A 14,324-nucleotide genomic window follows, 5' to 3' on the forward strand; every position below is an offset into this window, starting at 1 on the left:
GCCTTAACGTTATTATGTCCATCCAGTACGTTCTGCAAAGTCTCTGCAGCTGACGGCCCTGGGCTACATAGAAGAAGCATTAGTACGAAATATGACGCGAACAATCTGAGTTGAGTGAGTACTAGGATGCCAATTACAAATTGAAGCCTAACAAATGAAAACTTCAACTTTCTTACTCAAGCGTACTCATCATAAACGGCAAATTCTGTTTGATAAAACTTTGCATTTCAATCTATACTTACACTTCGCCACGCTATTGAAACTCGAACGGTTTAAACGTTTAAATTCGCGCCTGAATTTGATTCCGAAATTAGCGACGTGTGCTCGCGTGAAATAAACAACTTTCTGGAAGTCAGCGCACAAACTTTGTTAGTGACATGGAGGTTAGTGATATGACAAGTTAAAAAATGGACGGTTTGGTTTGGTTCATAGAGTTAATATAACCAACTTTTATGGGTTTGGTTTTATGGGGTTTAACGTCCCAAAGCGACTAATGCTGAATTCCAATGGCAGATCGAGACCGCTCCGTCGGATCGCGTACGGAGCGCGTAGATTTGCCACCTCCCAGTTTGCGATTGGAATGCCAGTGATCCCTCGGGAGCGCGACGTCAGCGCCGCAGCGGCGACCGCGGAAACTAGGCGCGCCGCCGGAGCGGACGCCCTGCTAGCTCCGTGTTCGAGTGCGACAGGAGTTGCGCGAGGCGCGATCTCCGCGTTGACAGACGCCGTCTCGGCGAAACAAAAAGGAGGTAGCACGAAGGCCGTAATGTAAAACCAAAACCAAAGCGTATGTACAGGATGGTCCACTCTCCGTGAACACGCGAGTATGCGGCCGCGGTCTTCGGAGAGCCGGTGAGCCTGTCCCTACCGTTCACGAAAGAAGTGGCGGACGACGCGCAGGCAATTTGCTCGCTGCTCGATTTTCCAGCCTTGCGACTGCGAGACGCAAGCCGCTGAACCAATCAGCGAGACAGTCGAGCTTTAGGCAACGACGCCGTCCGCGGACACGCCGAGCGACTAACTGCGCTGCCCCCCGGCCAACGTTTCTCCCTGGCTGCCGTAGTCGTCGCTAAGCCTAACTGTTTTTCATCGATGCCGCAGCTGAGGGCGCTTCGGAATTGGCCAGCGCTGTAGTAAAGGTGCTACTCGCGTCACCGTTTTACTGTGCTCCTCGTCTCATAATAAAATAAAGACATGATCGATTTCTGCGACGCCTCCAACAGCGGAGCTAGCAGACAGCAGGCCAGCCGCACTGGGCATCAGGAAGAAATTTGCTTGTATCGCAGTTATCACTTCTACCAGCAACTCGGTATTGGCCAACGATCCTCAAAAATGATTCATTTGTTACATTCCTCTACTCCAGGGCTTGTTATGAACGCGAACAAAGAATATTAGCGCATTTTTCTGACGCCGGCGGCAGGCATATACAGGCCGGCAGTTTCACACTCGCTGTCCGTTTCAGACGAATCTTCACTGCTGGACTCTGAGCTTTCAGTGCCCGAGTCGGAACTGTCACTTCCATGAAGCAAAATTAGTGCCGCACGGCTCGAAGCAAGATCATTGCCGTCCACTGTTGACTGGAAAGTGCCCGTCTGTCCCGGCTCGCCCGGCTCACCACGTAGCGACGACAGGAACGAAGCGGCTGCTGCCGGTCGCGACCGGAAGCAGACGCGGCGGAAAAGAAAACGTCACGCGAGGTTCCGGTCAAATCCGCCGATTTCGGCAGATCAAGAATCGCTGCTCCACGGAGCGATCCGGGATTTACGCCTGATCCCGATCTGCCATTGGAACATACAACTCGCGCTCCCATTTTACCATTGGAATACGACTGATCCAAACCGAGCAGAAAAACTTGATCCCGATCTGCCATTGGAATTCACCATGAGAGACGCCGTAGTGGAGGGCTCCGGAAATTTCGACCACCTGGGGTTCTTTAACGTGCACTGACATCGCACAGTCAGGTTTATTTCTACTAGGGACGGTACGAAGTCTAATGTATTTGTTTATCGAACGCGCAGCAGAGCCACAGAGCCCCCATCAACGTTACTAGTTGGCTACCATAACGGAGCAAACAGGGCCAAGCCGATCCAAAATAGCATTGAGCGCGGTCGGCGCGGTCTCCATGTCTACGCTCCATGTGGTGTGAAGCTGTGCCTGTTGTGCCCGCATAGTGCGTGTAAATTGGGACATTTCGTGAGGAGTTCCGCAAAAGGGACCGTTCTTCGCAAAGTGTGAGTAGCGATACACGCCGGCATAATGTCTTTCATGCGAGGACCTGCGCCCATCAGGAGGACTCTGCAGTATCTCGAGAAAGGTCGCTTGGTGTTCAAGAACCGAGTGAAAATCATGAGCCTCAACTTCAACACATCTGGAAATGCGCGAGACCGACACGAAGGCATGAAGGATTTCGTTTTCTGGTACCTGCCTCAGGTTCAGTACAAGAATCCTGACGTGCAGGTTGTCATATTCAAGAACATTACGCCGACCCCGTTCGCCAGATTTTGGCTCGAAGACGGCAAGGAGGTCATCATGGATGTTGACGGTAAAACCAAAGACGAGATCCTTAACCAAATGCTAGTGACGCTTGGAAAGACGAAAGAGCAGCTCCAGAAAGAAGCGATCATGAGAGAGAAGAAGGACACACCGGCAAATTTTGGCCGGCAGTATGACAAGTTTTGCATCTGCGAGGTGCCCGGACAAATCCCCTGCCCAGGGATCGTGCCGCTGCCACGAAGTATGCGCGGAAAATACCGCCTTGAACAGGAGCAGTAAATCAAGGAACAGGACACCGGGGCTTTTTTCTTTTCTTTTTCTTTTTGTGGATGTGCTGGTAATGAGAAATTACTTTTACTTGCAAGTGCAGACTTTTGTGGAAAGCGGACAATTCAGGATAGCGGGCGGCTCTATTGGTACGAAATGTGAGCTCATTGTAGGCACGGCAGTGAAGTTGATAAACATGGACAAAACTTTACCTGCTCAGATTTGTTCCTTAATTAAGCATGGCATGTTAAAAGTGCAGGAACTGGACCAAGCTGGTTGTACATTACACAAGCAACTTGCTGTACACTTTACTGACAAACATGAGACAAATGACATGACGCACAAAGCACGAACTGACAACTATTTATTCTTGATATAGGTTTTCCTGTTTTTACAGAAATAACATGTGCTGTGCTGTTAGAACCAGAGTGTGAACTGTAAAAACTGAGAGCGTTGAAACATGAAGAAACCAAGTGCTGACAATGGAAAACATTCTCCACCAAATGGATTTCGCACCTCAAGATGTCACCACGACTACCTCAGCAGTTCTGGTTCGCTATCTGACAATGATAGTGAAACATTGCTTACACATTTCTCGGAACCTGCAGGCGTAATCATTAAAGGTCCGATGATTTCTCTTTGTTTTGTTCTTTGCATGAGCAATGACTGAGGTTCCATCAAACAGAGGGTTTCACTGTCGTTGCAGACAGCGAACTGGAATTGCTTAGGCTGTCACGGTAATGTCTAAGGCACTCAACCTGTGGTGGATGTTTTCCATTGTCAGTGCTTGTTTTCTTTGGGTTCGGTTTCTGTTGTCTTTCTTCCATTCCTGTCTTTTAGCATTCTAACTTTTTACAATTCATGCTCTGGCTCTAATAGCAAGCACATGCCGTTTTGATACAAAATAAAGCCTTCGTCACATACAAACAGTTGTCAGTTCACGCTTCGTGTGGCATTGCATGTGAATTGATGTTTCTGTCGATTCACATGAAAGGAGACTTTTCTTGCGACTTAGTGAGTTGACTCTTCACTAAAATGAAGGATGCTACGAAAGACTACTGTCCATAATACCAGCTGAAAATATTGATCAGCACTGGAGCCACGCTTTGCTGCAGGCGATAAAAGTAGGCGGAAAGCCACTTCTGAAACCTCACTGTCTAGTGCATAAAAGTTCAAAATTGGTGTGCACCTTTTTGGCACAGTAAGAGCCGGAAATGCTTGCAGCAGCAAAATCAATACATTGAATTGGAAAAACTTGGCTGCGCGACACATATTCACGCTGCTAAATTTCACCATGTTTCTATTTCTGACCACTTCCTGCAAGGTAACAGCAGGTTTCAGTTATGAAACATGAGGTTCCGACAGTATCAGCAATCACAAATATTGGTGACAAGTAGTGTCGGTGACAAAACTCCTCAGGACAAGGAAAAAGCAATCTAGGTCCATAGGTGTCACGCCTGCCAACGGACATGTACTTTCACTGCACCGCACTGGAGCACGTAAGTCTGACTGTCACTTCCGCAAGTTTGGCTTCAAAAATTGCCTTGAAAAGGAGCTATTGGCTTTTGTTCACGGGTATGCATCCTGGCGACTTTTGTCCCCCATAGTACATATCCTACAACTCACACCAGCGGGCCGTTTCTACGCCCTCCGGATGCATTGTCCCTCGAGGTCCTCGCCATTGCGCATGCCCTCCAGTCATTTGCCCTCCTTCCCTCTCTTCAAGAGTACACAGTCTATTCAGACTCACAAGCCGCTATACACCACATACAGAAACGCACCCTAACCCCTTCTCTTCAACAGGAGGTCGAACGAGCGGTCTCCGCTTTGCAGCCTTCCATCGTTTTCCTCCGCTGGGTCCCTGGGCATTCAGGGATTGACAGCAATGAGCTGGCTCATCAGCTCGCCCGTGACACACTTTTCCGGGCACCGTTGATCCCCTGGCCCAAGCCCTCGGAGGACGGTGGGAGACTCACCCTTCGCCGCACCATAAAAGAGGTCTACCTCGAGCTCCGCCTCGACACACGCCTTTACCCTCCCCCTCATCCATCACTCACAGTGCCGGAGGCTCGCCTTCTTCGGCACGTTCAAATGAATGCAATCATCACCCCGTCTCGCCTCTTTCTCTATCGCTATCGATCGGACCCTTCCTGTCCCAACTGCCCCTGTATCTATGCGGACCTTGCCCATTGCCTCTTCTATTGCCCGGCTGCTCAGCAGTCGGGTTCCTACCCCCCACCTTCTTTATCCATCACCACCTGGCTCGACTGGCTTGGCGCTGAAGGGGAGGAAGAACAGCGACTTCTGGTCGCCTAGGCGGTCGATATGCTCGGCCTGTAAATTTTGGCCGAATAAACGTCTTCTACTACTACTACTACTACAGCCCATACAAACAAGTGCGACATGAATGCTGCACACAAAGCACACTTGGTAGAAGTCCATAAAAACACGCTTCTAATAACAGCACACTGGACAGCAAGTTGTTCTTATGGTCATGCAACATAGTCATAGAAGCAAAGGAAACCAAACAAGCTGTTGCAACTAGAGTGTGTTATGCAAGCTACGCGTTTTTGAGCTAACACAGCTCCAACTATATTTTTCTTAGTTTTCACATATACATGCATTTCTGTTATTTCAACCTCACTGGAACACAGGAGGTCAGTTTGAATTAAAGAATGCATTCAAAATTTTCTGAGAATTCAACCCTTACTTCAAATATCTGCAATCAAATTCGTATTTGCACTCTAAAACAGGCACTCACAAATGATTCTGCGATACTCGTTTCTGTGCACTTTGAAGCTTGCTCTGCATTGCTTTCATGTGACCACTTCAGTGTGATAAGTGCAAGTTCTACTTCAGCCATGACCTATTACAGTTCCTGTGCATTGTCACCATCAGTCAGCACTGCCATCTCTCTAAAACAGCGCTGCACTGCGTAAAAGAGAGCTCCTGTCAGCTCTTTTTAGCTATGCACCATCTAGCCCAAACAGAAGTTTTGTTAAATTACCTGTCAGCTCATTAGCAGACGTGTTCACAATGCCGTTTTGTTGCCAGATTGGTCATGGGGGCTGTGCACCGGCCAGTTGTGACAGCTAAGGTTGGCACCTAGCCATCAGTGGACGCTGCAGCTGCTATGCCTGGTGTGCAACAAACTGTGCACATCAGTGCATGCCCCGCAACGTGAACAAATAATTTTGGCGATGGCATCTTTTGAACTACGAGGTGCACTTAATCTGCACGTTGATGATGCTTCTTGGTTCAAATGTTCCAATATTTGACATTTTAGGTAAATTGTCTTTCTCATTTGTTTCTATAATAAAGCACAGGCACCTGTTCAAGCTTTCAGACGGGTTTGAATTAAAGGGAAAAATGCATTAACCAATGTAGAAGGAATAAAACTCCACTCAACTCTCTTTCAGCATGCCCACATTATGTGCAATAATGATGTCCAGACAGAAATGGAAGAGATAAAATTTATGTGCATTTATTACAGTTTGTACCAGGCTTGCAGATGTAGTAAAAGCTATGTACAACTTGCACCATCTGCCTTGGCAACCCTTAAGAGCAGCTCGTGGAACAAAACGGAGGTGGCCAAAGCTCTGTCCAGTTCTGCAGAGAAAAATACAGAAAAATGAATTGCACAAATCCAACAATGGCGAAATTCTCTTGAAGCTGGAAAAATATGAAAGCAGTCCATCAAACAAGGTGCTGGGAGAGTCGGGGCAAGAAAATTATTTTGCTGCATATATGCACCTTGAAATATCTACAGACATTTTTCAGAGAAAGCACTTCTTTAGTAGGATGGACTACATAAAGCACTTGTTGTTACAAACACACAGCCAACATTGCCCAAGTACAGCAACCATCATTGAAGATGGTGGTGGAAGCAGGGCTACATATCCTCGTCAGACCCCGCATACATTACAATGCAAATTTGTCTTTTGTGGGACTTTCAAAAAACACATCACTTCTGCAGCCTACGTGCCCTGTAGCCAGCTTTTCAACAAGTGTGAAACAATAGACACGCTGTGAGCAGCCATCCCTAATTGGTTGATTTTTCTAAACCAGATTTCTTTTCCCAGCTCCCAAACACCTGCAAGTTTCCCATGCTTTTGCATGAGATTTCTTCTAATTTTGATTAATATACGCATTCTACCATGCATGTATTCAACTAAATATACGACATAACACATTGTCGCATGTTTATATAGGCCCAGAGGCCTGAAGCAAAGAGCATGGAGAAAACTCATAAATGAAGTTCTATTGGACCTACAGCTGCCAAATTTTGTGTGTAGATTCACTGGACTGCTGAGACTTGATATATCCTTTTGGATTAATGCAGACACGCCAAACTTTTTCTCAGGTCTGATGCGGAAATATGAAGAGGAAGAGAAGTTTCTTTCTATCATAGTAGAAGCAGCAGAAACTGAGGCCACAATAAGGCAAACACAAACAACAGAGTGAATTCAAGTTCAGAGAAACAGCAAAAGCTAATAGTGTATGTTCACCTGAACACTGTTGCACATTTAGGCAAAATGCTTTTGAAATGACAGCGCTTGTAATGGAAGAGAGTGGGCGAGTTGGTTTTCCATTCTGACAGTAAAAGCGCTCAAAAAGACAAGGACGACAGAAACAGTATATGCCTCTCCTTTTCTGTCGTCCTTGTCTTTTTGAGCGCTTTTACTGTCAGAGCACTAGTAAGGTGCCCTATATTTTGAGAAACATTCATTGCTATCGGCACAGAGGTGTTTCAGGACTGCTCTGAACAAAAACATCTACATTCTTTTATTTAAAAAAATTTTTGTCTACTATTAAAGAACAGGGGTGGTATTCTCCCGGTGTCGCCTTTTGCGACATGTCGCATTCGCTCTTCGCTGATTGGCTCGAGCCGCGGTGACGGCGGCGTGACGACACGGACCCGCCTTCCTGCTACGTCATCGTGACGTCGCCCCAATTTACTATGCTTAGTCGAACAACGGAATGCGCTGAAGCGATTCGGGCGGGCGACAGGCTACCGTTAGCATACGAACGCAATCGGCAGTTGCGGCTTTTGCGCCCTTAGCGTGAAAACATGGCGACGTCCTTTCAAGCGAGAGCCGCCTGCTTCAGCCAATTCAGCAGTCCTTGCGATTCCGGTCGGCATGTTTACCGGCAACTACTGGTGTTGTTACTTTTCGCTATGACTTACCTTGCTTCGACGATAAAGTTTAAGCTGCAATTCAGCCTAGTTTTTTAGATACGCTCTCGATTCTGGAGCGCGCAAGCCTAATGGGACCTCCAGCTACACTGCTACCGTCTGCAACTGCCCGAAACGCAGCCGAAACCTAGCACAACCGTCCTGAACGAAAGAAAAATAGATTTGGAGCTTTTTCGCGGTGTTTTATAGACTTCAATGAAGTAAAGCGAGTTTATATTAAATTTGCTAATGTTTTTTTGAACATCAGACGTCATGTGATGGCAAATATTCTTGCTATAAAAGATACGAAACTACTGCTGCTAGTGGATCAACAGTGGTAAATTGTCGCTTCTCGGAGTGAATGAATGCACCGCAGACGAAAGTGCCGGCGGCTTTTTCCGTTTCTTCGAGCATCTGTAAGCAGTCTTTTAGGCCCCGCCCGTATGCGACATGTCGCAAAAGGCGACACCGGCAGAATACCACCCCAGTACACAAGATTCAGCGTGTGCCTTGCTCTCTCAAACTGCCAGTACACACAGTCAGGGCTGGGCACAATACTTGAAAAAAGGATTTTGAACACCAATACCCTCAAAAATCGTATTTACGGTACTGATCCAAGATACTGAAGTAAAATTGAATTCCAATGCAGATGAATACTGTACCGTTGGTACTTTTATGCACCATTTAAATCGCCAATATTAATAAAGCTGGAGATATGATAGGCTAAGTTGCAAAATTTATCAGTGGTTTCTGGAATTTTCAGTGTTTTTGATATGCCGCACTGTAGCTGAAAAGGTTTAAACGAATTTGGCCGCACGGATTTATTTTGAGCTCCGCTGTGAGTGCACCTGGTTTTGTTAAATTAGCACTGGAATGAAGCCATGGTGATGTTGAAACTATTCCTTCCATAAGCAGCCTGGTAAAATTCTTTCTTTAAAGCTAATGTTCTGCATGGAAACCAGTCTCTCATCACTTGACTACATATGAATAACCTTGAAACTGTTTCTGATGCTCTCCATTCGTTACTGCACTATTGACCATTTTCTCTACCTTCACCCTGTGCTAAAAGGTGCAAGCTACGTGTGCTTGGGAAAGCCAAGCAGTTATTTCCCTGGCACTGTGTTTATCAGACATTTGAAGTTACACATTCTTCGATATAGACTAGAAGGAAAACAACAAAGAATACAAGGGCTTAAAGTTTTCATTAGGCAAAACACATCTTGCTAACCTCTGTTGTTTAATTTTTTGTTTTTTTTTTACTGAATGGTAGCAAGTAACACCATTTCCTCAAACCACCGGTCCGAAGGAGCCCCTCAATGTGGCCGGTTTTTAAGCAAAGCAATTGAAAAATGCCTCTCTATACACGTGTACATCTTTTATCAACGGATAAGAGTAAAAAGGTATAGTTAGGAAACTCAAGTTTCACTAGCGCCTCTTAAGAACTACGACTTGCAGTATATTGGTTCTCCAAATGAAAGGAATGCGTCATCTGATGCATTTGACACTGCCACAACTTGAAATAGGGGTGAAAGGTGTTCCTACAATGGCAAGCCTGTCTGCTCGTTCCTTCTGTCACCGAGTGCGCAGAAGAACAACATGTATGTCATCTATCTACTAAACAACAAATGCAGGAAGGAAGACGGCTGACCTGGCCATGGGGCCATGATGTCGTCTCTTTCAGGTTATTTCCTTTTTTCAGTGCACTATCCTCTGAGCGAGTGCCTCAAAATCTGCAGCACACTTTCCTTTTTTTAGTACCAAGTACACTGTTAAAATACACAATACACTAAAAATGCATTTTCGATACTAGTACTCCGTGATTTTCATTTTTGGCATGTGATACCTTATATCGATACAAAAAATATCGAAAGATGGTACTGAAAATACATCCATCTTCGATATCACCCATGCCTGCACAGGAACACAACAAGGTAATCACGACAACAATTCCATCATCGTAAAAGCAAAAGGATAAAGTTCTCACCAGACATTGAAGCATTCAGTCTCAACAACACCACTTCTTTTCTGTATATGTCACTCTGCTCGGAGGGAAGCGTCTTTGAAGCCTTGCTAAACAGCACGTCTGCAACATTCAGTATTACGGGTATCAAGTCAGGCCTCGTTTCTTCACCACAGGCCACTATTTCGCCGAGTGACAAGTGAATCCTCGCCAAAAGCTTCTCGAGGCAGTGTCCCCCAGAAAAGTTCACCAGTTCGGTTGCACACTCGGCTCCATGGTGGCCCTCAAGCCAGCGATGCACCCACGTCAACAGGTCTGCATTGAACTCCAAAGTCTCTGTTCCATGGCAAAGTGAGAAGTCAAGAGCAGCGAGCCATTCCTGGGCTCTTGTTGTGTCGTCTGGTTGCCAGTGGTGGCAAATACTGGCAATGGACTGGCTTGCCACCCGGCAGTCTTCAAGACCACTCTCGGTTTCAAAGTGTCTCCAGTGGTCGAAGAGCTCGAACATGACATCTCTGTTCGGTAGGCAACAGTTCTGTGCAGCCTTGCTTTTGCCACTGGCCTCTCGGGCACGCACAAACTGCAGAATGTCACAGAGTTGCTCGGTGAACTTGGTGAATGCATCCAGGCTCATGCAGGCCCTAAAAGAAATGAGAAAGAAAAAAAAGAAAGGCACATATGCAAAATGCTACCTGCTTTGCAATTCTGGTTTTCGTTCACCAAGCTACCAAGTACTAATGGGAATGAATGTAGGTAGGTACTTAGCTTCCAATGCACATCTTCTGCTTTAGTTAGTGCACATCTAATTGGAATATGCTGTTAAAAGGGCTCAGTCGCCACATTTTCAATGCATGTTCTTTCTTTGAAATGATGCACAAGCCATTAGGAAACTTGGCTCACCGAGTGAAATTTGACTTTACCTGGTAAGTAACTATAAATTACATTCCTTCTTCCATGTATACTTGCAGTTTTGGTTTCTGCAGCCAAATGGCAGTTGTGCCATCGAAAGTAGGTTTGAGATCCGATGAGGCATGCAAAAACTGAAATATAATCACTCCTTAGTCGTTATATTTTCACCAAATTTTGTGCTACTTCGTCTCAAGAGCTAGGATGACAGCTAATACGCAAACAGTTATTACTATATGGCAGTTTTTGTATGCCTTGAACGATCTCGCAAAAACTTGTCACGTCACAGCCACCGTCCGCCTGCTCAAACCAAAATTAAAACGACATGAGAAATTTAGAAATTATTAATAAAGTGCAGGAAACTTCCATGTGCTGATCCATGTGCACTAATCTCTTGAGCATCACTTGAAAGGAAACACATGTAATGAGAGCATTAATGCATTATGTAAAATGTATCTAAACCAAAACTTGTGAAGTTTACCCTCCAAGAGACAGAGGATTACTGATGAAATTGGCACCACTGCAGAAACTCTGCCCATACAGCAAGGTACTGAGTGCGCCGAGACTGCACCACACTTGCACACTTAGTGCTATTTCCGTGTTCGAACTGGCCCACCTTGAAGAAAGTTTGCTAGTATAACAACAAATGGCAATGGGACGTTCAAGAAGGGCCTCAAAAATACTGTGCTTACAGCTAATTTCACAGAAAACACCTGAAAGACAGACAACTGGAGTAACCAGCCTGAAAATATCGCCACTGTGTCCTTCCTGCATTAATTAAAACTGCAATACCCAATATACAAATGATGGCTTGCAGTGTAAAATGGTTCAGAGTGAAAAAATTGGAAGGGACATTTAAAGGGACCATGCAAAGAATTAAAAGCCACTTGTAAATGTTAGAAGTGATGCTCAGAAGCATTGACACCAAGTATGAGTCTTCGGAACTGAGCCGGCAACTTATTATGAATTTTTAAAAATCGTGTTTTTTAAAATTCGCGGGCCGTTTGGTCTTCGTAGGGAGCCATTTTGGAACCAAAATCGGGAAAACAGAAGTCACTAGTCCCATGACGTCGGCAGGCCACCACACGCTGTCATTCGCTCGAGCCGCGGCAGCTACGACGTCACGGGCACACTTCCGGTAGCGGTGAAAATCGTCTGCTCGAGCCGCCGCGCGACCCCCTCGGGCAAGCGCGATCCAGGGCATTGCCTTCGCGCATATGTTTTCAATTTACCTCTGCCGCCTCTTTCTGTCGCGAGTTCGGGAGCCAAGAAAGCGCAGAGACCGGAGAGATGCTGCCGACTATGGAGAGAACTAAATTTTCCTTCCTCCAAGCTGCCGACGCACGCTGCTCCTCGGGAGTGCGACAACCGGAAGTCGTAAACCGAACATCAGCGAATGACGTATTCATGGGCGGTGCCCAGTCCCCGAGCTGTTTTCTTAATTTTTTTATGGTGCCCCGCGCGTACGAGTTGAGGGGGGAGAGGAGGAGCGTGATTTTTAATCGTCTATAACTTCGTTGTTATTGATGCTAGCTCAAAAATTCTTGCGCTGGGGTGACGAGTGATGGATTGCCTATCTTTACATAAACTCAATAAATTTATTTCATAGTCCCTTTAAGCTCCACCTTAAGGGTATGATGCAATAGCAATGATGCAGTATCCTCATAAGCAATGATGCAATATGCAGAACATCATTCTCTACTTTACATTCATAGATCCCTGGGAGTCCTCATACCTCTCCTGGCGCATCAGTGCTCTTAGCACTGGGCCTTGTGCGGCCGAGGTTGCACTTCCTGAGCGACCAAGGTGGGCAGGTTGTGATGACGCAGTAAGGTCACATGACCTAACTGGCCCACCTGCCTCCTATTTTGCTCTCTGGGCACCACCTGCCACAGTCATGCTCGTGATTTTTCGCTCACAACCCTGACAATGCCGATGCCGGATTTTCTGCGTAACGGAGCTTTTAATGCCATTGCATTAATATAATGGCTCATAAATCCAGGACAAGGCTGTAGCACTGGACTTACCTTACATATTTTCTTGTGCTGAATAACAACAGCAGAAACTCGTAGGGGAAGTATTCATAGTAGCGGAGACTCTCTCGCTTTGCAAGAATTTTTGCAGTCTCCTCGTCATCCTTCGTGTTGCTTTCTTCTTTTTCCTCATCTTCCTCACTCTCTTCCGCGGCTTCTTCTTCAGTCTTTTGCACAGCGTTGAGCTTTCTGGCTCTGGCTGCTTGCAGGTCTTTTATTCTAAGAGTCTTCACAAAGCTGGACTTCCAAACATGGTATACAGTCTCGAATAGCAACTCAGGAATGCCTTCTTCTGCAGCATTCCTGGAAGGAGGGAAAAATGAAAAAAATTTGCCCTTTTTTAGTTTCTTTTAACAAGTTCCTCTTCCGTGAAATGAAGTGAAGGCACAACCTTGTGCGGAGCCCTAACAAAACTGCAGTAGTTAAAGGATTGTTCACACAGCAGTTAGTACACTATTACTCATAACGCTACTCGTAACACAAATGAACTGGAACACCTCACCTACTTGTCCCACATGGCTTGGCAGAATAATTAAAAAGCCTTTCAAGCATAATGTGCAGTACCAACTTGAAACCTCTTAGGGATAGCGGTGTAACCCATTATTTTTCTACGAGCCACAGGCACAAGTCCCTGTACTTACTTAAGGGGGGAGGGACATGGGTCCTAGGGCATTTTTTTTTATTTACAGACCAAATGCAATGAAACTGCACAGACTTATTCAGTTTTTTCTGGTGATTTCAAATATGCAATTTGTTTAGTTCTAGACCAATTAGTTCCTGAGATATTAATATATATCATGCCATTGTCTGCTGAAACAATAGAAAACAAATGGGCCACCAGAAATTTAATTTTAATGTGTGGGTAGATACTACAATGTGTGAGGAATGCAACGCTGGAAGCAGTTTTCAGTTTTTTGTCCGTGTGGACAAATGGGCTTAACAGTTAGTTTTCAAGTGAGTTGACCAGACATACAATGCCAGAAAACATGACACAAATGAAACTAACTATTAAGCCCATTTGTCCACACAAACAAAAAACTGAAAACTGCTTCCAGCGTTGCATTCCTCACACATTGTAGTATCTACCCACACATTAAAATTAAATTTCTGGTGGCCCATTTCTTTTCTATTGTTTCAGCAGACAATGGCATGATATATATAATATCTAAAGAACTAAATGGCCTAGAAATAAACAAATTGCACATTTGAAACAGCAGAAAAAACTGAATAAGTCTGTGCAGTTTCACTGCATTTGGTCTGTAAATAAAAAAAATGATCTAAGACCCATGTTCCCCCTTAAAAGCATCCAGGTGTGCACTGCCCATCTAATAGCTCATGCTAGCCATGGCTCTCAACACACTCCTAGGAAAACTGACTTCGCCAGCAGCAGTGCAACAAAATTCACATGCACCAAGACGAAACATTCAAACCTTAACCCTAACAATTAAGGGGCCTGAGTTTAAGACTCGACATATAAAGAGCAAAATGG

At 45.4% G+C, this 14,324-nt stretch overlaps 2 protein-coding genes across 2 annotated transcripts in view; one reads left to right on the forward strand and one right to left on the reverse strand.

The window, feature by feature from the left end:
* The first annotated feature begins 2,087 nt into the window (after positions 1-2,087).
* Positions 2,088-3,400, forward strand: mRpS25 (mitochondrial ribosomal protein S25). Its single transcript, XM_089568985.1, has one exon. The coding sequence runs from the start codon at positions 2,257-2,259 to the stop codon at positions 2,770-2,772; it is 516 nt and encodes a 171-aa protein (XP_089425111.1). The 5' UTR covers positions 2,088-2,256; the 3' UTR covers positions 2,773-3,400.
* A 2,819-nt stretch (positions 3,401-6,219) lies between these two features.
* Positions 6,220-14,324, reverse strand: part of LOC149359154 (nucleolar pre-ribosomal-associated protein 1) — an 83,642-nt gene continuing 75,537 nt past the window's right edge. The window contains exons 33-35 of the mRNA XM_089571396.1: positions 12,830-13,138; positions 9,921-10,537; positions 6,220-6,369 (exon numbers count right to left, since the gene is read on the reverse strand). Of these exons, the coding sequence (XP_089427522.1) occupies positions 6,284-6,369; positions 9,921-10,537; positions 12,830-13,138 (1,012 nt within the window). The 3' untranslated portion in view covers positions 6,220-6,283. The remainder of the gene's footprint in view (positions 6,370-9,920; positions 10,538-12,829; positions 13,139-14,324) is intronic.

Source organism: Amblyomma mixtum, chromosome 2 (genome assembly GCF_055824585.1).
Source record: "Amblyomma mixtum isolate Tamu chromosome 2, ASM5582458v1, whole genome shotgun sequence".
Classification (NCBI taxonomy): Eukaryota; Metazoa; Arthropoda; class Arachnida; order Ixodida; family Ixodidae; genus Amblyomma; species Amblyomma mixtum.

Coding starts and splice junctions, on each gene's coding strand:
- mRpS25 (XM_089568985.1), top strand. CDS start 2,257: ATGTCTTTCATGCGAGGACCTGCGCCCATCAGGAGGACTCTGCAGTAT.